Source organism: Bufo gargarizans, chromosome 7, assembly GCF_014858855.1.
Source record: "Bufo gargarizans isolate SCDJY-AF-19 chromosome 7, ASM1485885v1, whole genome shotgun sequence".
NCBI classification, from domain to species: domain Eukaryota; kingdom Metazoa; phylum Chordata; class Amphibia; order Anura; family Bufonidae; genus Bufo; species Bufo gargarizans.
Genome location: NC_058086.1, coordinates 194,842,679 through 194,863,303, shown reverse-complemented (window position 1 = coordinate 194,863,303; position 20,625 = coordinate 194,842,679). Strand labels below are relative to the sequence as shown.

The 20,625-nt window shown below is 43.4% G+C and overlaps 1 protein-coding gene across 1 annotated transcript in view; it reads right to left on the bottom strand.

Moving 5' to 3' along the window:
• The window catches only part of SLC25A26 (solute carrier family 25 member 26), a 125,883-nt gene that overhangs the window by 86,341 nt on the left and 18,917 nt on the right, over positions 1 to 20,625 (bottom strand). The window contains exons 4-5 of the mRNA XM_044301243.1: positions 10,668 to 10,772; positions 9,812 to 9,859 (exon numbers count right to left, since the gene is read on the bottom strand). Of these exons, the coding sequence (XP_044157178.1) occupies positions 9,812 to 9,859; positions 10,668 to 10,772 (153 nt within the window). The remainder of the gene's footprint in view (positions 1 to 9,811; positions 9,860 to 10,667; positions 10,773 to 20,625) is intronic.

The following is a 20,625-nucleotide window of genomic DNA, read 5'->3' as shown; positions in this document are numbered from 1 at the left end:
CAAGTGCTTCCGATACTCACCCTCCCTGGTCTTCTTTGATGGGGCCTGCGATGCACTGTCCTGATCCCCTACAGCGTCAGGACATAGTGCGCGCACTATGACCTGACTCTGCACGCTGTGCAGAGCGGGCCAGAGAACACAGGGGAGTGATACGCCGGATCCAAAGATGAGAAGGAGCCGCGGCGCAGGAGAGGTGAGGAGTTCTTTATTTTATTCATCTGAGGTCTGATAGGGGTTAATAATGGTCTGATCTGAGGTCTGATAGGGGTTAATAAAGTCAGTGAGGAGGGGGGGATGGTGTGGACATTGGCATTTGGCACTAGTATATTATAAATGTGAATTTAAAATTGACTACCAACCAAGGGCTTTATTAATTTATAATTTAGAATATACTAGTGCCAAATGCAAATTTCCTCCACCTCAGTGACTACCAACTAATATAATATATATTATGAGATATAAAATATCGGTATAAATTATCGGCTATCAGCCTAAAAAATTCACAGATTATCGGTATCGGCTCTAAAAAATCTATATCGGTTGATCCCTAGTGTACAGTGCCTGGCCCTGTTGAGGTGGAGAGAGCGTGACAGTTGCAAATAAAGCAGAGCCTCTAGGTGTAAAGGTAACGCCCCTGTTGCTCCTAGAGGCTCATTTGCATATATTAAAACATGCTTTTTCTCAGCAATGCGGGCACATATGGACATGGGACCAACACAGATGCCTTCAGCTGCCAAGTGCACATGTAACAGGTCAGCCAGTGTCATAGGGACAAACCTGCTGACAGATGCCCTTTAAAGGGGATGTGTCACAAAACATATTTAAAATTTTTCAAACCAGCAACTGGATCTGAATATTTTTGTAATTGCAATTAAATAAAAAAAATTGTATCACTAGTGAGCTTTATGTTCTTTTCCTTATTTCTCGTCCATCTCACTGAGCTGGTCGAACACGCTCAGTTTATATCTTCAACTGCCCCCAGCTACATGTTCTGCTAAAGGCTGTGGCGGTTAGGCTGGGTTCACACGGGCGTTGCAGGAACAGATGCGGGTGCGTTGCGGGAAAATGCACGATTTTTCCCCGCGAGTGCAAAGTGTTTTAATGCGTTTTGCACGCACGTTTGGTACCCAGACTTCTTCACAGAAGTTCGGGATTGGGTTAGGTGTTGTGTAGATTCTATTATTTTCCCTTATAACATGGTTATAAGGGAAAATAATAGCATTCTTCATACAGAATGCTTAGTAAAATAGTGATGGAGGGGTTAAAAAAATAAAATAATTTAACTCACCTTAATCCACTTGTTCACGCAGCCCAACTTCTCTTCTGCCTTCTTCTTTGATGATCTGTGAGGAAAAGGACCTGTGGTGACGTCACTGCTCTCATCACATGGTCTATCTCATGATCCATCACCGTGGTGATGGACCATGTGATGAGCAGTGTCGTCACCACAGGTCCTTTTCCTCACAGATCATCAAAGAAGAAGGCAGAAGAGAAGTTGGGCTGCGTGAACAAGTGGATTAAGGTGAGTTAAATTATTTTATTTTTTTAACCCCTCCATCACTATTTTACTAAGCATTCTGTATGAAGAATGCTATTATTTTCCCTTATAACCATGTTATAAGGGAAAATAATAAAGATCGGGTCCCCGTCCCGATCGTCACCTAGCAACCATGCGTGAAAATCGCACCGCATCCACACTTGCTTGCGGATGCTTGCGATTTTCACGCAGCCCCATTCACTTCTATGGGGCCTGCGTTGCGTGAAAAATGCACAATATAGAACATGCTGCAATTTTCACGCAACGCACAAGTGATGTGTGAAAATCACCGCTCATCTGCGCAGCCCCATAGAAGTGAATGGGTCCGGATTCAGTGCGGGTGCAATGCGTTTAACTCACGCATTGCGCCCGTGTGAAAGGAGCCTTACAGGGGGAGAGTTGCAGCAGAAAGGCCACTCCCGCTGAGCTGCCAGGCTGAAGAGAATCTAGCAGAGCCACTACAGCAATGAATGGGGAGATCTCTGGATCCATGTGAGGTACAGGGCTGGCAAGAAGCACTGCCGGGAATAGGTAGGCTTCTATTTTTCCATCCAGCACAGGGTCAGCAAAAGCTGAAGTATGGTTGGAAAATTTAATATTTGCTTTCCCATTGCCTGTTATCCGAGCCTGCATTAGAGGCTTAATCCGTTCTATGAAATAAGCTGCATGAGGACAAAAAAAAAAAACCCTATGTTTTACTGACAGGTGGCTTTTTGAGGTCTAGGCTAATAAAATCTCTTCTTTTTTTTTTATTCCCCTCTTTGTTCTGGAGGAAAGATTATCTGTGCGCCTTTTACATAAAGGTACAGTCCGGTCCAGCGCATTCAACCCACCGGTTACATCAAGACTCTGATTAGACAAGGAGCTTGGTTTCTTCTCGTGTAAAATTTCCTATTAATAAAAGTGTCCATTTAAGACATCTGCTTAAAACTTACAACATTTGCTTAATGGAAACATTCCAAACTCTGCTGACTTTCTCATGGAGCCAAGAAGGGACGCCCCCCCGACAGATGTTTCTCCGATCGGATTCAATAATTGGACCGACTGAGAAGATGCACAGAGCCTAGCACGCGCTGAGCTAATCATTGCTTTTCCCTCCTAGGAAACCTACGTGGCTTGAGTTGCATTTTAATGAGGAGGCAGAAGAAACGCTCGAACATGAGACGATTAATGAAAAATAAAAAGCTACAAATAACAGAAGTGCATTGGAAAAAAAAAAGTTTCAGGAAAATTAAGTCAAGGTCTACGTGCAGCCGATTTTTTTTCCTCCAAAATCTAAAGGAAGGAAATGAAGCAACCTGACAAATAGATTTGATAAAAAATGTCATACTGTTTTGTGTATACGGCATCTAGACAGAAATAGGTGTCGCCACGGTTACAGACTACAAACATTCCGTGTAGTCTGATTCTGCACACCCCTGTAGACTTGCTCAGAGATGGATATATCCTTAAAGGGGTTGTCCAGGTTCAGAGCTGAACCCAGACATCCCTCGATTTTCACCCCGGCAGCCCCCCTGACATGAGCATCTGAGCAGTTCATGCTAAATTGCGCAGGGCAAAGGCATTTTCTGGATATCCGGTGAGGTACCGGGGCTCTCCATGGGGCTGCCAGGAACCCCGGTGACGTCACCGGCACTGATGGGCGGGATTTAGCTCTGCCCTAGCCAGTAAAACGGCTAGGGCAGAGCTAAAGCCCGCCCCTCAGAGCCGGTGACATCACCGAACACACTGCCGGGCGGAAGTTTTCGCCCGGCAGTGTGTTATTGAAAACAAAAGAGCCCGTGCCCTGCACGATTTAGCGCAGGGCACGGGAACGCATCGGAGCATGAGATGCTCCGATGCTAGCCTCAGGGGGGCTGCCTGGGTGAAAATAAGGGTATGTCCGGGTTCAGCTCTGAACCCGGACAACCCCTTTAAAAGGGTTATGGCAGGTTTTGAAGGTAACTAACTGATTGCTGAGGGTTCAACCGTTGGAACGTCTACCGATCCCGAGAATGGGGGTCCGTTTCTCAGTCCTGATGAAGTGGGAGGCTGCACATGCACTGTGCCGCTCCATCCGTACCTTCAGTACAGCACTCTATTTCGCCCATAAACAATGAACGGAGCGGCAGGACGCACGTGTGGGATACCGCTCCGTCAGGATGGGGGAACAGGAGTCAGGACCCCGTTCTCGATGGAGGTTTCAGTGGTTGAACCCCGCAGAGATTAGTTAGTTACCCCCTATAAACAGGATAGGGGATAACTTTAAAATTTGGCACAACCCCTTTATAGGGAATGTGTTTACAGATTATTATTTTTTTTTTTCGGTCAGTTTTTTTTTCTGATTGCAGAATTTTGGAATAGGATTATTGGGGCAGCCATCTTGCCCAAGCTTTTGTTAACAGAGATATGTTTTATAGAAGCCACCATAGGCAATAGACGCAATAGACTAGATGGGACTCATTGACTTCTATGGGAGAGTTTTCCTGGCATGTTCTGTGATCTGTACAGAGGTCCGGAGGGAGAAGATAAGCTGGTGTATCACCTATTGTGAATGGTGGGTACTGTGATAATAGAGGAGATATCCTGCTATTTATTTACTTCAAGGTTCGCTGTTACACTAGGGGAGGACTACAGTGCCTACAGGGCGCCTGGGGTAGTCTAAACCATGTCCCGTCTGACCATTGGTTCAGAGCTGCAATACTCTGTATAGCCTGATAAAATTCTTGCTGCCTACAGGCGCCACCAGGGGGAGCTCCCTGCATCTTGTTATATCAATTCATCATTCTGTATATGTAGACAACAGACAGTCAGAATTTTATACTTTAGCTCTGTGTATGTAGGGGATTTGGAGCTCTGTATCGGAAAAAAAAACCCATTATTAATACATTGTTCAGTGCTGAGTTTTAGATCTACCATATTATTGGACAACAAAAACTTTTTTAGCAAGAAAAAAAGTGTCCTTATAGTCTGCAGTAAAATGATCTCAGAGGCACCGGACCCATTCTTCAATGATCATGCTCCTAAATCACTCTGCCTGATCCTTGAGAGAACTGTGCAGCTGTTGATAGCTGCACAGTTCTCCCTTGCCCAGATCACTATGATCAGAGAGTAGAAGAAAGGAAAGACCAGAAAGAGAACTTATCATCTAGGACTGTTTAGGTCCAGAGGAGAAGGGAAGATGAGCCTTGGTCAAGGTGGCTTATCCATGTTGGCAGCTGCAGAAAAAAAAAAAAGGGAAGGAGTCGAGCAGCAGGGTGGCATGCTGAGATGCCGGATGGAAGAGAGGAGACCGGTGTGATGAGAGGAAAAGGAGCAGAAAGAGCGCTTTAGGAGCATGATCATTGAAGTGATCAGGCTGCTGGGCTCCCATTACTGTGGACTATAAGGACGCTTTTTTCTTGCTAAAAAAGTGTTTGGTGTCTCTGGGGACTCGCTCTGGTAATCAGGACAAGCGGACGCAGTATAGAGGCAAAGACCAGTTTATAACTCAAAAAACTTCAGTGTTGATAGTACACAGTATGACAGTTCAATTGCAGTATTGGTATTCGTTCACACCCAGACAGTTCCAAAATCAAAGACAGTCGCCTTTTATCTTGGGTGTTAATCCACACCCGATCGGCATAGCACAGGACAGAGCAGTCCTCCCATATTCAGGCCTCCAGCCTGGCACAAGGCTCAGATCCCACAAAGATTGCCAGAGCTCCAATGTCATAGAGAGATAATCATCACCACCACCTGACACTGCTAGCTGTTTTTTTATAGGCCTCTCAAAACCCGGCCTGGGACGTGGGGAGTAATCACCCACCCAGCACTTTGACTACTCCCAGTAATAACTGTCCCGGATCGGCTATTTACAGCCATACTAGATAGCAAGGTGTCAAACAGCAACTGCTGCTGACACATGAAAACTGACTCATACTCCACAGAGGCCAGGAACCTCGGTGACACATACCTATCATCCACGATGATTCCTTGTACCTTCTTACAGTGTCCAATAATGTCACTTTATGTAGCCATATATACTCCAGTAAAAAAGCGGTTAAAATCAAGCCCACAATCAAACCAGCTTGAAAGCGCTCCATTACAAATTGCATGCTACCTACTAAACAAGCAAATTACACATTATTTATTTCTGAGATGGAAAAAGGGCCCGCTCCACCACAACAATAATTGTTCTCATTCCATCGACGGCTTGCTGGAAATTAACAAATATTTCATGCGGAATCACTTTTGAAGGTTCTTTTATGAATACACACAAAGCGGAAGACCCCAATTAAATCCCTTACAAAGTGCTGCCATTTTGAGCCTCGCAAACACCTCAGAAAGGTCACCTACTGCTCCTTTCCATCAGCCGGGGAAATTAATTACTACGCTGACATGTGTCAGAATGGATTTTAAGAGGGCGGAGGTAGTTGGGCCGGGAGTTGCGGGCTTCGCCCATTTGTTCCTTATGCAAAAATCAGCTTAGCCAAGAATGGAAATGTATTCATGTATTCGCGCGGCCTCGGATAAATCACGGCGACTTGTTGGGCTTTGTATTCAATCCGCATCTTGATGAAATGTGAAGAAATTACATGGGTTTAGTGGAGCGTAAAATAAGTACAGGAAGAAGTTATTGTGTGGCTTATATTTCAGATAAATGGATCTGTTTGTTATGCAAGGGATACTGTAACTACAGATACGTGGACTGCGCCTGGAGAGTCTCTTAACCGGGTTTTCAGGGTTAGAAAACTCATTTTCATATGCACCGTTACCCTACTGAGGACCCTTATCTATAACTCAGAGTGGCTACAAAGAGCGTCTCCTGGACTGGAGGACCCAGGATGTCCGTGCGGCAGATAGACGGCTCATTCCTTTTTATGGACACTATCTAATGCGCGATTTCCTCTGTGGTGGCGCTGTAGGGAAATAGTGAACTGGTTTAACCACAGATTACAGCTGTCTGCTGGGGTCTCATAAGTAGGACACATTATCGGCTAATTTTCATGGGGCTCCTAACGAAAAGCGATTGCCTGAAGCAAAAAAGGAGACCTGCAGCTTAACAAGAATTACAAAGAAAAGGTTTAAAAGGGTCCGCGATCCGGCCGTTCCGCAAAAAGATAGAACATGTCCTATCTTTTTGCAGAATGGAAGTACAGGACGAAACTCCCGTAGTGCTCCCGTAAGGTTCCGTTCCGCACCTCCGGATTTGAGGACCCAGTGTAGTGAATAGGTCCGCATCCGTGAATGGGTCCGCAAATGCGGTCCGCAATACGGCAACGGGGCGCACGCGCCCGTGTGAAAGAGGCCTAATGCAACCGCATGCATCCGTCATGAACGGATCCGGTTGTATTATGTCTTCTATAGCCATGACGGATCCGTCATGAACACCATTGAAAGTCAATAGGGAACGAATCAGTTTTCTATTGTGTCGGAGAAAACTGATCCGTCCCCATTGACTTACATTGCATGTCAGGACGTATCTGTCTTGCTCCGCACCACATCGCGGACAGAAAAAAGCTGCTTGAAGCGTTTCGTTCAGTTCAGTTTTGTCCCCATTGACAATGAAGGGGGACAAAACGGAAGCGTTTTGAGATCCTATGATGGACGGATCTTAATAACGGAGTAGAAAACGCTAGTGTGAAAGTAGCCTTAGTCCCATTCAAATGAATGAACCTGGGCTGCAATGCCAAGCACAGCCACTATACAATGTACGGCGCTGTGTTTGGTAAACCGCGAGGAGGCCACGGGCTCCCTGGAAGTCGGACCCCTGCCGATCTGTGATGATCTATCCTAAAGAGAGGTTATCAATATTGTACTCTCAGAAAACCCCTTTAAAGCATAACTCCACTGTAATCCATCTCACTGCAATTTACCCCAATATCCCAATCACATTATATCATTTGGGGGGGAACTGGGGAGCTGAAATCTGGGGGTCCCATAGAAACATTACTCCAAATGACTGGATTCCCACTGGCTAATGAGGAGGACGAGATTATTCTTCAGTTGCTGGCACCGTCCATCATCGAACCACTAACCAGGGAACACCAGCGTACGTACAAATGTCCCCTTGATTTATCCGACAACCCGTTCCCGTATGGAAACATCAGCTGATCACCTGGGGTGTAAGTAGCTGGACATTTAAAAAATGGGTGGTCCTGTTTGGAAAACCACTTTAAATTGTTAAAGAAATGGATCCAATTTAATATGTATTGAAGGGCATCTGTCAGCAGTTTTGTACCTATGACACTGTCTGACCTGTTACATGTGCACTTGGCAGCTGAAGGCATCTGTGTTGGTCCCATGCTCATATGTGCCCGCATTGCTGAGAAAAATAATGTTTTAATATATGCAAATGAGCCTCTAGGAGCAACGGGGGCGTTACCATTACACCTAGAGGCTCAGCTCTCTCTGCAATTGCTGCATCCTCTGCACTTTGATTGACAGGTCCAGGCGAAATGACGTTTTCACTGCCTGGCCCGGTCAAAGAGCAGAGGCCGCCGCAGTTGCAGAGAGAGCAGAGCCTCTAGGTGTAATGGTAACGCCCCCGTTGCTCCTAGAGGCTCATTTGCGTAAAACATAATTTTTCTCAGCAATGCGGACACATAGGAACATGGGACCAACACAGATGTCTTCAGCTGCCAAGTGCACATGTAACAGGTCAGCCAGTGTCATAGGGACAAAACTGCTGACAGATGCCCTCTAAGCAGGTACTAGATTATCACTGACAAAAAATACAACTTTACCTTTTAACATCTGTTGTGGGTAAACTGTTTGAAGGTTTTCTGAGAGATGCTATGTTAGAGCATCTCAACGGAAATAAGCAAATAACGCCATATCAGCATGGCTTCGTGAGGGATCGGTCATGTCAGACTAATTTAATCAGTTTCTATGAGGAGGTAAGTTCTAGACTTGACAGCGGCGAATCAATGGATGTCGTGTATCTGGACTTCTCCAAAGCATTTGACACTGTACCACATAAAAGGTTAGTATATAAAATGAGAATGCTTGGACTGGGAGAAAACGTCTGTATGTGGGTAAGTAACTGGCTCAATGATAGAAAACAGAGGGTGGTTATTAACGGTACACACTCAGATTGGGTCACTGTCACTAGTGGAGTACCTCAGGGGTCAGTATTGGGCCCTATTCTCTTCAATATATTTATTAATGATCTTGCAGAAGGCTTGCATAGTAAAATATCAATTTTCACAGATGACACTAAACTGTGTAAAGTAATTAACACTGAAGAGGACAGTATACTACTACAGAGGGATCTGGATAGACTGGAGGCTTGGGCAGATAAGTGGCAGATGAGGTTTAACACTGACAAATGTAAAGTTATGCACATGGGAAGGAAAAATGCAAGTCACCCGTACATACTAAATGGTAAAACACTCGGTAACACTGACATGGAAAAGGATCTAGGAATTTTAATAAACAGCAAACTAAGTTGCAAAAAACAGTGTCAGGCAGCTGCTGCCAAGGCCAATAAGATAATGGGTTGCATCAGAAGGGGCATAGATTCCCGTGATGAGAACATAGTCCTACCACTTTACACATCACTAGTCAGACCACACATGGAGTACTGTGTACAGTTCTGGGCTCCTGTGAACAAGGCAGACATAGCAGAGCTGGAGAGGGTCCAGAGGAGGGCAACTAAAGTAATAACTGGAATGGGGCAACTACAGTACCCTGAAAGATTATCAAAATTAGGGTTATTCACTTTAGAAAAAAGACGACTGAGGGGAGATCTAATTACTATGTATAAATATATCAGGGGTCAGTACAGAGATCACTCCCATCATCTATTTATCCCCAGGACTGTGACGAGGGGACATCCTCTGCGTCTGGAGGAAAGAAGTATTGTACACAAACATAGAAGAGGATTCTTTACGGTAAGAGCAGTGAGACTATGGAAGTCTCTGCCTGAGGAGGTGGTGATGGTGAGTACAATAAAGGAATTCAAGAGAGGCCTGGATGTATCTCTGGAGCGTAATAATATCACAGGCTATAGCTACTAGAGAGGGGTCATTGATCCAGGGAGTTATTCTGATGCCTGATTGGAGTCGGGAAGGAATTTTTTATAAATATTTATTTAAGTGAGGAAAATTGGCTTCTACCTCACAGGGTTTTTTGCCTTCCTCTGGATCAACTTGCAGGATGACAGGCCGAACTGGATGGACAAATGTCTTTTTTCGGCCTTATGTACTATCAAAAAGCAGGAATTTTTGGGCAATTTTTTATTTTTTTTTGTTAATTATTATTGTTTTGCCTTACAACAAACATGAAAAGAAATGGTAATCTGGGCCTTACCTCTCTCAGGACTGTGCTTTTATATCCTCGATATAGGCCTCGGATTCCCTGTAACACCAATAGCGTCATTAGGTTAGATGGCATAAACCAGGAAAAGTCACGTGTTTCTATGTAGACCCTCCCAGACGATGATGTCAGTATCAAGTTATCACAATGCTGTCTTCTATATGTAACTAATTCCAGGAACATTTACTACAACTGCTTCCTTACTAAAAGTGACGGATGCCAATTGTATTATTATATTTTTTATTTATTTATTTTTTGGTAATATTTACGTTTGTGGTTTATTTTTTATTTTTTTAAATATATTGTTTGTTTTTTTCCTGCAGTTCTCCGGCCTCATAAAAAAATAATATATATATAAAAAAATAAAATAAAATAAAAAGACTGCATCTACAGTAGTGGTCAGCAACCTCTAACTCTCAGGAAGAGAGACTACAACTCCTAGCATGCCCTGACAGCTATATACTGGGAGCTGCACCCTTTATACCACTGGTGGCGAGTACAGGTTGCAGACCATGGCATAAGTCGCCCCAAACAGATAGAGGTCTGTCTGGTAAAAACGATACATATACTGAGATCAGCCCTTTTAAGGTCCAATACAAAGTAAATGTTCTTGTCGGAGACTTCAAAGGGATCCCAGAGTTGGCGCGTTCATCCAGAGACGCTCAAACTGAATTTTACCTCAGATCTGACTTTATTATTTTAGAGCTTTTTCTGTGTTGACTCAACCATTTTGACAGTATTTGGATTCACCGGGGTTCATACAAGGAGATCACATTGTAAGCCGGGAAGTTATATGAAAACGCAGCGAGACTCTTCATGGGGTCGCTGCTCGGGTCTCTTGACCTCTTACCTCCTGGCGCAGGGTGCTGGCGAACATCTGATAAGTAGTCGAGGACGGAGACACCTGTGCCCTTTGCTTAATGACCTCAGAAGGCACACGGATAAGACAAGCGACCTGGAGAAAGAGTACAGAATAGAAATGTAACACCGGGCGGATCAACGTGCAGGAGGCTGAACTGAAGACACAATGGCACAATCTGCCCAAAAAAATACTAACATTACAAATTAAAAGTGGCGATTCGTTTTACCTCATATATCAAAAGGTGCAGGCCACTTTGAGGGCTCATGCACACGACCGTATGTATTTTGCGGTCTGCAAAAAACGGATCCGCAAAAAATACAGATGACATCCGTGTGCATTCCGTATTTTGCAGAATGGAACAGCTGGACCTTCATAGAACAGCACTTCCCTTGTCCGTAATGACGACAATAATAGGACACGTTCTATTTTTTTGCAGAACGGAAATACAGACATACGGAAACAGAATGCACATGGAGTAACTTCCGTTATTTTGCGGACCCGTTAAAAGTGAATGGTTCCGCATACAGTCCGCAAAAAAAAAACAGAACGGACACGGAAAGAAAAACTGTTTGTGTGCATGAGCCCTTAAAATGTAGCTTTTTAAAATATAAACTTGATTATCCACCCATTTCTCTCGATTCACAACATTTTAACGCCAATAGCACTAAAATGCAACTATTTTAAAACTAAAATGCGCCATTTCAGCCAGCCTTGCCAGACCGCACTTACAACTTTTGAAATATATTTGCGACGTTTCCACTGGTAAATTGCTCATTTATATTAGAGAACAATAAATGCTTCGTGTTGTCACTTGTGCCCACGATGATTTGATTTTACTTTTGTTTTTACTCTTTTTTATTTATAATTTTTTTTATTACTTTTCATACATGCGGAGGCATTTTACACAAAACAGCACCACATAAGCCGGCTTAATTGTCCGAAATAAGTTGGGGTCATTTACTAAGCATATTGTGCCAGAATTATGGCGTAAAATGCACCAAAAAGATTGGCGTTTTGATTTGCACCAAATATATCAACAGTTTTCTCCGGAATTTTCACCATAAAGAATGCATCACACCAGAAACGAGTTATAAATGTCAATGTGGGCGGGGCTATCAAATTGGCGCACATTACGCCTCATTTATCATCCTCTTATCGGCACAAATGGCTCGAATTATTGTGGACAACAAAGCTGGCTTAAGTGGCGGTGTTTTGTGTAAAAAGTCGCATTTATGGCAGAAAGATGATACTTTTTGACAAAAAGTTGCATTTATGAAAAGTAAAACCAACTCGTCGTGGGAAGAAGTGACGGGTAAGTATTAAAACACGAGCATTTATTTTTATCTAATATGAGCTAAACAGCAGGGTTCTGTCGGTAAAGTGACATTCAACAAAAACATTCCAAGTCTGAGACAAAAGTCGCAATTTACCAGTGGAAATGTCGCAAATATGCTTCAAAAGTCGCAAGTGCGGTGTGGCAGGGTTGGCTGAAATGGCGCATTTCAGTTTTAAAAAAAGTCACATTTTAGTGCTATTGGCATTAAAAATGTCGCAACTCGAGAAAAATAGGTGGATAATTAAGTTTATATTTTTAAAAAAAGTCACATTTTAAAAGTAGCGTGCGCCTTCAGATATATGAGGTGAAAGAAATCTTTGATTTGATTTTTTTAGTGCAAATTACGCCATTATTGATTTTCCCCTTTGAGCCATTTCTGCCGAAGAGACGATTTTAAATGAGGAGTAATATGCGGCAATTTGATAACCCAGCTGACTTTGACATTTACAACTCATTTCTGAAATTATGCCATTTTTAATGGTGAAAATTCTGGGAGAAAACAGTTGATATATTTGGCGCAAATCAAAACGTCATTCTTTTTGGCGCGTCTTACATCACAATTCTGGCACAAAATGCTTAGTAAATGTCCCCCATTGTGTATGAACGTGAACCACTGCCCTATAGAGATGTGTATTAGGATGGTAGAGATGCGTATTATTGTCAGGCACACCGCCATATGGCTGGTCTATAAACTACTGCTACATACACTAATGTTTATGCAGGCAGCACATCTATATGTAGGTTGCCCTAGAATACAAAACGTTTCCTTACATATTCCCCATACTTCAGATGGCTTTTTACTTGGCCCACGACGAGTCCGTTTTACCTGCAGAACGTGTGGTCATTTACAACCCTGCAGTTTTACAGGTAAAAATTTGGCATTACTGGCAAAATTGTGTGTCGCAACAGCAAGTTCTCCTGCCCAAGTCCTCAGCCAAATAAAGCAGCATGTCTGTTCTTAGTCTGCAAGCCGTGGACCTTTGTGTCCATCACGTGACGGAGCAGATAATGACAAATCTCTCCAGTTCTATAACACCAGGATAAAAATAAAAAATAAAAAAATAGACCTTTTGACCCAGAAGAACCAGAAAGGGCTCAAAAATTACATTGTAGACTGAATTAAGTGGAACGCTCTGCATGGCTGGCGATGTGTTAAGAAGGCCGCTAATTAAATGTGAGCGGTACAGTAGTCATTCCAATCATTTCTTGCTCAGCAAACACATGGAATGAATACATAGCCTGCGTTCTGTACGGGGCGGATCAACAAACATCACGCAGTCGTCAAAACATATTTTCTTTGCTCGGGTCACAGCAGAGGTGACTTGAGGTCCTTCCTACAAAACCTGAAGACACTGCGTGGACTACCGACACTGCGTGGACTACCGACACTGCGTGGACTACCGACACTGCGTGGACTACCGACAAACAGGGATTGAAACGGCTTTCCATGAAATGCACTGGCGCACCCGGTCCGAAAGAGCAGCTTTCCATTCTGGCACCTACAGTGCTGCCCATAATTATTCATACCCCTGGCAAATTTGGACTTAAAGTTACTTTTATTCAACCAGCAAGTAAATTTTTTGACGGGAAATGACATAGGTGTCTCCCAAAAGATAATAAGACTTATTGTGGAAAAAATAAAATTCTCAGCTTTTATTTCCATTTGAGCAAACTTGCTGGTTGAATAAAAGTAACTTTAAGTCAAAATTTGCCAGGGGTATGAATAATTATGGGCAGCACTGTAGAAGGGAAGGTCAAGAGAGGGGCGACCTGTCCTCTAACAGAATAGGACTAGACTCAATACGAAAACTTAGCAACGGTAAAGATTTTTACAATCCAAATCCAAAATCTTGGGTGCCACTTAAAAGGGTGCTGGCACCGAGAAATACAATGATAAACGAGGCACAATGTCGCGTAGTGCTGCCTCAGCTGTATTTAATGACACCTTTCTCTTCGAGAGGTCTGTCCCTTCATTCCGAAGAAAATGCATTTTTTTCATCCATATGCAAATGAGCAGTTACCGTATTGTTCCCTTTATAAGCGGAGGAAAGCAGAGCTTTATTAGAGGAGGAAAATCAGTAAAAAATATTTTTCCATCAGACCCCCAACCTTCATCAGACCACAGATCCGAACCCCTAATCTTCAGCAGATCTCAGATCAGACCCCCAATCTTCATCAGATTCCCCCATCAGATCATCGAACCTTAAATCAGACCCCCAACCTTCATCAGATTCCCCCATCAGACCATCAAACTTTTTTTAAACATCTGACCGCCAAACTTTATCAGACCTCATATCATCCCCCTCCCCTCCCCCCAAAAGCTTTATTAGACCTTAGATCAGATCTGTATCAGACCTGCTTCTCCTGCACTCACCACTCCCTGGTCTTCTTCCGGACCCCGCGATGCACTGTGACCTGATGATGCACAGCAAGAGTGGTAAGTACAGAAAGTGTTAGCAAAGCTACAGTCACCGCTCCTCGCACCCCCTGCATATTAATGAGTGCTTCCATAATGAGAGCGATCATTAGTATTACATTTATAAGATGCACTGCCATTTTCATCCCATTTTTAGGGGAAAAATAAAAGCAAAAAATGTAAGTGCACCAATGGCGGGAACAAGCCATTCTGTGCACCCGTGATCCTCCTGCTTCTTCCGCCAGCTTCACACTCTCGTTCTTGAACGACAGGGTCAGATTCCTGAATAGTAGTCTTCTCGCCTGGCCTTGTCATTCAAGAAGGAGAGAGAGTGGCTGGCAGAGGAAGGAGGAGGAAAAAGGGTGCACAGAATGGCTTGGGCCAGCCCTCGGTGCACTTAACTGCTCATTAGTGTATGGATTAACAGAAGCGACGGATTGCAAAGTGAAAGGTATTGTTGTTACATTGTGCTTGGCTAGCCCTAGAAGACGCTGTACCTGGTGTAACAGTGACTTTCCTGGTTACAGGTAATCTTTAAAATTGGATTCCGGTCTCTAGTCTGCAGGATCTGCGCTCGTCTACGTGAAATTTCCCCAACTGGATAAAATGAGCACTTCAAAGCCATCTTCATAAAACCACAAGGAAACCGCTGCCGATGATCCAGAGTCATTTTGAGAAAGAGAAGCTTATGCGCGGCTCCATGTGTCCGAGGTCAAAACCAGCAGCTGACCCCATTATGTCAAGAAAATAAGAATTTGTCAACTTGTGAAGTTCAGCATAAATATTCATAGAACTTCATGCTCGGCAACACTTCACGTCTTTACATTTGCTTTTTGTTTCCTTAAACACACGCGGGCAGAAAGGAAACCTTGAAAGGGTCTTCAGATGAAAAACAATCTATCTGACAGGAGGAGTTGCGGGTGCCCAGCACGGCTCCCTGACTTCTGTGGTGCGGCAATCTCGCTCGGTGAAGGGGGGCTCGCACAGTAATGCTCCCTCTATATCTCAGAGCTCAGTCTATTTTATTTCAGATTATCTTTGATCCCCCCCCCCCCTCTTCTATTTGAATCAGAACTACAAGAACAGTTGCCCTGTCTGAACTCTAAATATGGAGGCGATGTAGTCTTAGGGCCACTTGTCACATCCATTTTCCTGGAAGCTCCGCGGTCCCGGCCTTGCTGCGAGAAGTCCGTGACATTCAGACATCAAAATGAAGGAAATGTTAAAACAATAAAGCGCCTTGAATCGGGTTTCCTCTAATCTTACATATATTCAAAGGCAGCCGGTTCTGAAGGGAAGGTTGGCCTGTTGTGGTGTGAAATATCAATGAGGATTCTAGGGTACGGGAAGATGCTCACATGATCTTGTGATATCTGATGTACGAAAGGCAGACAGAAAAATCCTGATAAATACATATAAATCAACTAAATCAAAATGTGTCATGGAAAAACAAAACAAAAAAACTAAAAGAAAGGAAAATTCAGCTAGTGGGTGAAGCTGTGCACAGTGTTTGGCCTTCCAAAGTGCCAGTCAGGGGAAGGAGACATCCAGTGCATTCAGAAAGTCTTTAGACTCTCTTACTTTTTTTTACATTTTGTTATGTGCTTAAAAAAAAATAAATTGTACTGCTAATTTATCAAAAAAGACATTTTGCATGGATATAGGTCACTGTGACACTTGACATTAGCTCTGGAGGCCTCCAATTTCTCTTGATCATCTTTGAGATGTTCTACACCTTGATTGGAGTCACCTATGATAAAGTCAGTGGACTGGACATGATTTGGAAAGACGCAGCCCTGTCTATATAAGATCTCGCAGCCGACACTGCATATGACAGATAAAACCAAGCCATGAGGAGGAGGATAAAAAACAAACAAAAAAAACTGCCTGTAGAGCCCAGAGACAGGATTGTGTAGAAGCAAAGATCTGGAGAAGGATACAAAAAATATCTGCTACACTGAAAGTTCCCAAGAGTACAGTGGCCTCGATAATTCTTAAATGGAAGAGTTTTAGGACAACCAGGACTCTTTCAAAAGTTGGCCGCTGCACCAAACTAAGTAATCGAGGGAGAAGGGCCTTGATGAGAGAGGTGACCAAGAACCCAAGGGCAACTCTGACTGAGCTCCAAAGATCCTGTGTGCAGATGGGAGAAACTTCCAGAAGGTCAACTATCGCTGCAGCACCACCAATCAGGGCTTTTTATGGCAAAGTGGTTAAAAAGAAGCCTCTCCTCAGTAAAATACATATGAAAGTTTGCAAAAAAAAAATAAAAAATGACTCTTAGACTGTAAGAAACAATCTCTGGTCTGATGAAACCAAGATTGAAAATTCTGGCCTCAACTCTAAGCGTCAAGTCAGGCAGCCCATTAGACACTGCCTTAGGCTTACCTACACAGCTCACGCAAACCATAACCGCCCCACAAATCACTGATGGCCTACAGATGGAGCCTCTTCTCTTTATACCCACAAGTGACATTTGAAGCACACGTTTTGTGCCCATCAGATTCAGAAGAACGACCAACTCATTGTGATATACTATTATTGCACAGGGTGGGAAGGGATTGTCCCAGGAACGCCACTCAGCCCACATGCCATAATTAATAGGGCATACAAACAACATAGAGAAGAGTCCAGCGCCCGTCACCGCCCAACTATAAGCTGAAACGGAGAGCCACCTTGTAGAAGCAGCAAATTTTGGCAGACTCGGGTAGCCGGAGACAGGATCGCGCCTTACCAAGGAGTGCACCGCGCATGCGCGAGACTTATGCGATCCCGGCCACACTGCAGGCTGTCAATCTAACAAAAGAGGCGACGGTTAGGGGGCTTGCTTACCTTGACTCGAAGCAAGGAAGCTCATCCGAGATTTTATCTGTAGCGGCGTTTCTTAGGCAGAGCTGAGGAGCTTGAATCAGAGAAAATATGACTCTTCTCTGGTCAAGCATGTAAGATATGACTCTTTTCTGTTAATTAGTCCACCTACAGTGGAATCCTTCAAAAGAAACCTGAAAACCCACCTCTTCAGACAAGCCTACAACCAGTGACACTGCTGCCTCTATACCGCCACGACCAACTTCACCCGCACTTACTGTGTCCTTCTCCCATACCATGTAGATTGTAAGCCCATCACGGGCAGGGCCCTCTCTCCTTCTGTACCAGTCTGTAACTCGTCTTGTTCAGTGCAATTATCTGTATTATGTATGTATACCTCTTCTCATATGTACAGCGCTATGGAATGAATGGCGCCTTAATAATAAATAATAATTAGCATGAAAGGCGGGAAAGCGTTATAGGGCAATAAACTAGGACAGGTTAGTCCTGAGAAAAATTATGGAACAATCGCTGGGGACCATCAGGGTAATCAAGCATTAAGGTACATTTGGTTTTATATGTCAGAACATGGTGACAGGTTCCCTTTAAGTCATTCGATCTAATTCTACTATTGTTTCTAAGGGGATTTGTATAGTAAATAGGAAAAAACATTCACCATCCATTCATGATTGAACGCTGCCATCTAGTGGTGGCTACCAGGAGTGAAAGTGCTTACAAAGCCAGCTTTATTCCCCATCACACACTGGCATGGAGATATGTGCTAGTACATAACACGTACACTTATTATACTTTTAGATATTTCATCCATTATGGCTGTATTTTTGGATGCATCATTTTATTCTACGGGAATAGCAAGTTTTCATCAGTTAGTGAACACCAGCGAAATCAATGTGCAGGCGCAAACGATGTAACAGCAAGCGAGACGCAAAATTTGTAGCCACCGTCTGTGAGCGCTAATATATGCACAAATATTAAATGTATGGATTATTTTAACCCCTTAACAACCAGACACATTTGAGCGATTTCGCACCAGTGCTTTAACAGCCCTAACTTTTTATTTTATTTCTTGGGCTAAAAAAATAAATAAAAAAAAATAAAAAATTCTCGTTAAATACTGGGCAGTTTGAAATATCGCTTTCAAAATTTTGTTTTCTTTTTTAATTTTATTGGGGGTAATTAATAATTAATAGGAAAGGATAAAAAAAATATTTTTTTTTTCTTACATTTATATATATTTTTTACATTTTCTAAATTTATGAGAATGGGTTCCCTGCTTTGTTTTGGTCACTTCGATATATGTATAGTCGTGGATTATAGTTTGGCCATAATGACACTTTGTGTTGCCACAGGTTTTACCTATTTTGGTAATTTTTAAACATAGTATGTCCACCATGAGGTCATAAAAGAACTTTGGGGAACGTTCGGTCTTTACAATGTTTTTTTGTAGTTTTCCAATACAGCTGGGGCATCCAGTTCAAGGCAGCAGAGCGGTGACATTAGTCACTGGGAAAGCTTCTCGGGGTTTGAGAAGACCCAGCAGCTCTCTGTGATTGGAGACAACCGGTGGCCACATGATCGCCAGGTCCAATATTGGTCAGCGGTACTTCTCCCATGGCCTCTATTCACTGCACAGCACACACTGAGCACTGGGTAATGGCTGTTATAAACCTTCTCCTCGGGGTCCCACTGGCTCCTTTACAATAGCGGGGGCTTAAAGAGGTCATCTTGGAAATCATATTAATGACCTATCCTCAGGATAGGTTATCAATATCTGTGTTCTGAGACTGAGGATAGGTCATTATTATCATTTCCTGGATAACCCCTTTAAAGCCCAGGACCATATGCTGTACATGTATGGCATATGTTCCTTATCAGGTTAAAGTGCATTGCTACATCTATCAATGTGAGGATCTTCATGCACATTTTGATTCAATTGTGTGAGCCCATCTTTCCCGACAAGAAAACCTTGTACAGACGGGACCCTACACTAAACAGACTCGCCTCCCTTGGGCCTAGGTCTACAACATGTTCTAGGTAGCTAATAACCTGCTCCATTCTGTTTTAATCAAAACCCTCCTTTGACACAGGGGAGGAGTGCACGACCAAGATGGAGGCAGCCACCGCCCCAAATGTACAATGCAAAAAAAGGTTAGTCAGCACCCCCCTAACAAACAAGAATTCATTTTGTTGGCACAGGCCAAAGAATAAGGCAAGCCTGTTTAGTGTAGGGACCAATCTGTATCAGGTCACCTTGCTGTAGTTGATGGGCTCAAAAATTTTGAGCAAAACATGTGCTAAGAACAAAGTGTAATGAATGTATCAGTAATGTAATTTACAATAATCCATATATTACAGGTGTGCATATACCTACCAGGTAGCGCTCGTGGACTGCTGTATAGTCCCAACATTTTTTTAGCCTCCTCAAAGGGGTAACTTAAAAAAAAAAACGTTGGGACTATACAGCAGTCCACAGGCGCTTCGATATACTGTATGCACACATGTAGTATAAACGTTTATGAAAGGACCTCTATCAAATCCAAAGAAGGTGGAATTATAACTTTCACTACATGTAATATTTTCCAGTCTTTCCATTACTTGCTCCTACTAGAACTTCTGCACTTAAACCAGCATTATTTTTACTAGAAAAGCTGCCGTTTCCTGCAGTGTCCATGTCCGCTGACGGCGCGTGGTCTTGGAGTGGGAGGTTGATGGCTGACAGCTTCTAATTTGCAGATTTCAAGCTTTAATCGTATGATGAATTTGTTGGCAGGATCAGTGGATATCTGTCTCCATTCATCTTTATTTACAAGCAATTTCCAGCCGCAGGATTAATTCCACTTCCCTGCAGCTCCCACTACACCGCCTGGTATCGGCACGGTAAACTTGGAAAAAGAAAGAGCAGCAAAAGTCTTAAAGAGGTATTCCAGCTTTAGAGAGCTTTTTACAAATGGCCAGTACAGCGCTGTACGTCAAGAAAGATATTCACTCGCCCGTTCCCCGCCGCTCGGTTCCAGCGCGGATGCTCCTCTCCGTGATGCTTCCGGCCCCAGATCTGTACACATCCGGATGGGGTCACGTGCGCCACTGCAGCCAATAACTGGCCTCAGCGTTGATGTGTCTCCATAACGCAGCAACCATGTCTAAAAAGTTCCCAAAGCTGGAGGACCTCTTAAAAGTAAGCTCTGCACTAATAAGTGGTACTGGTCCAACCCAAAAACTGTAACACAGACCCCACCAACTATGTGACATTTATAACACTGGTGTCTTCTCAATTAGCAGAGTGGCCTTTAGGTCCCCTCGGACACAAGCCCAGGTGCCCACCTACAGGTACAACTCAAAAAGAAAGAGAAGTTAAAGGGGTTGTC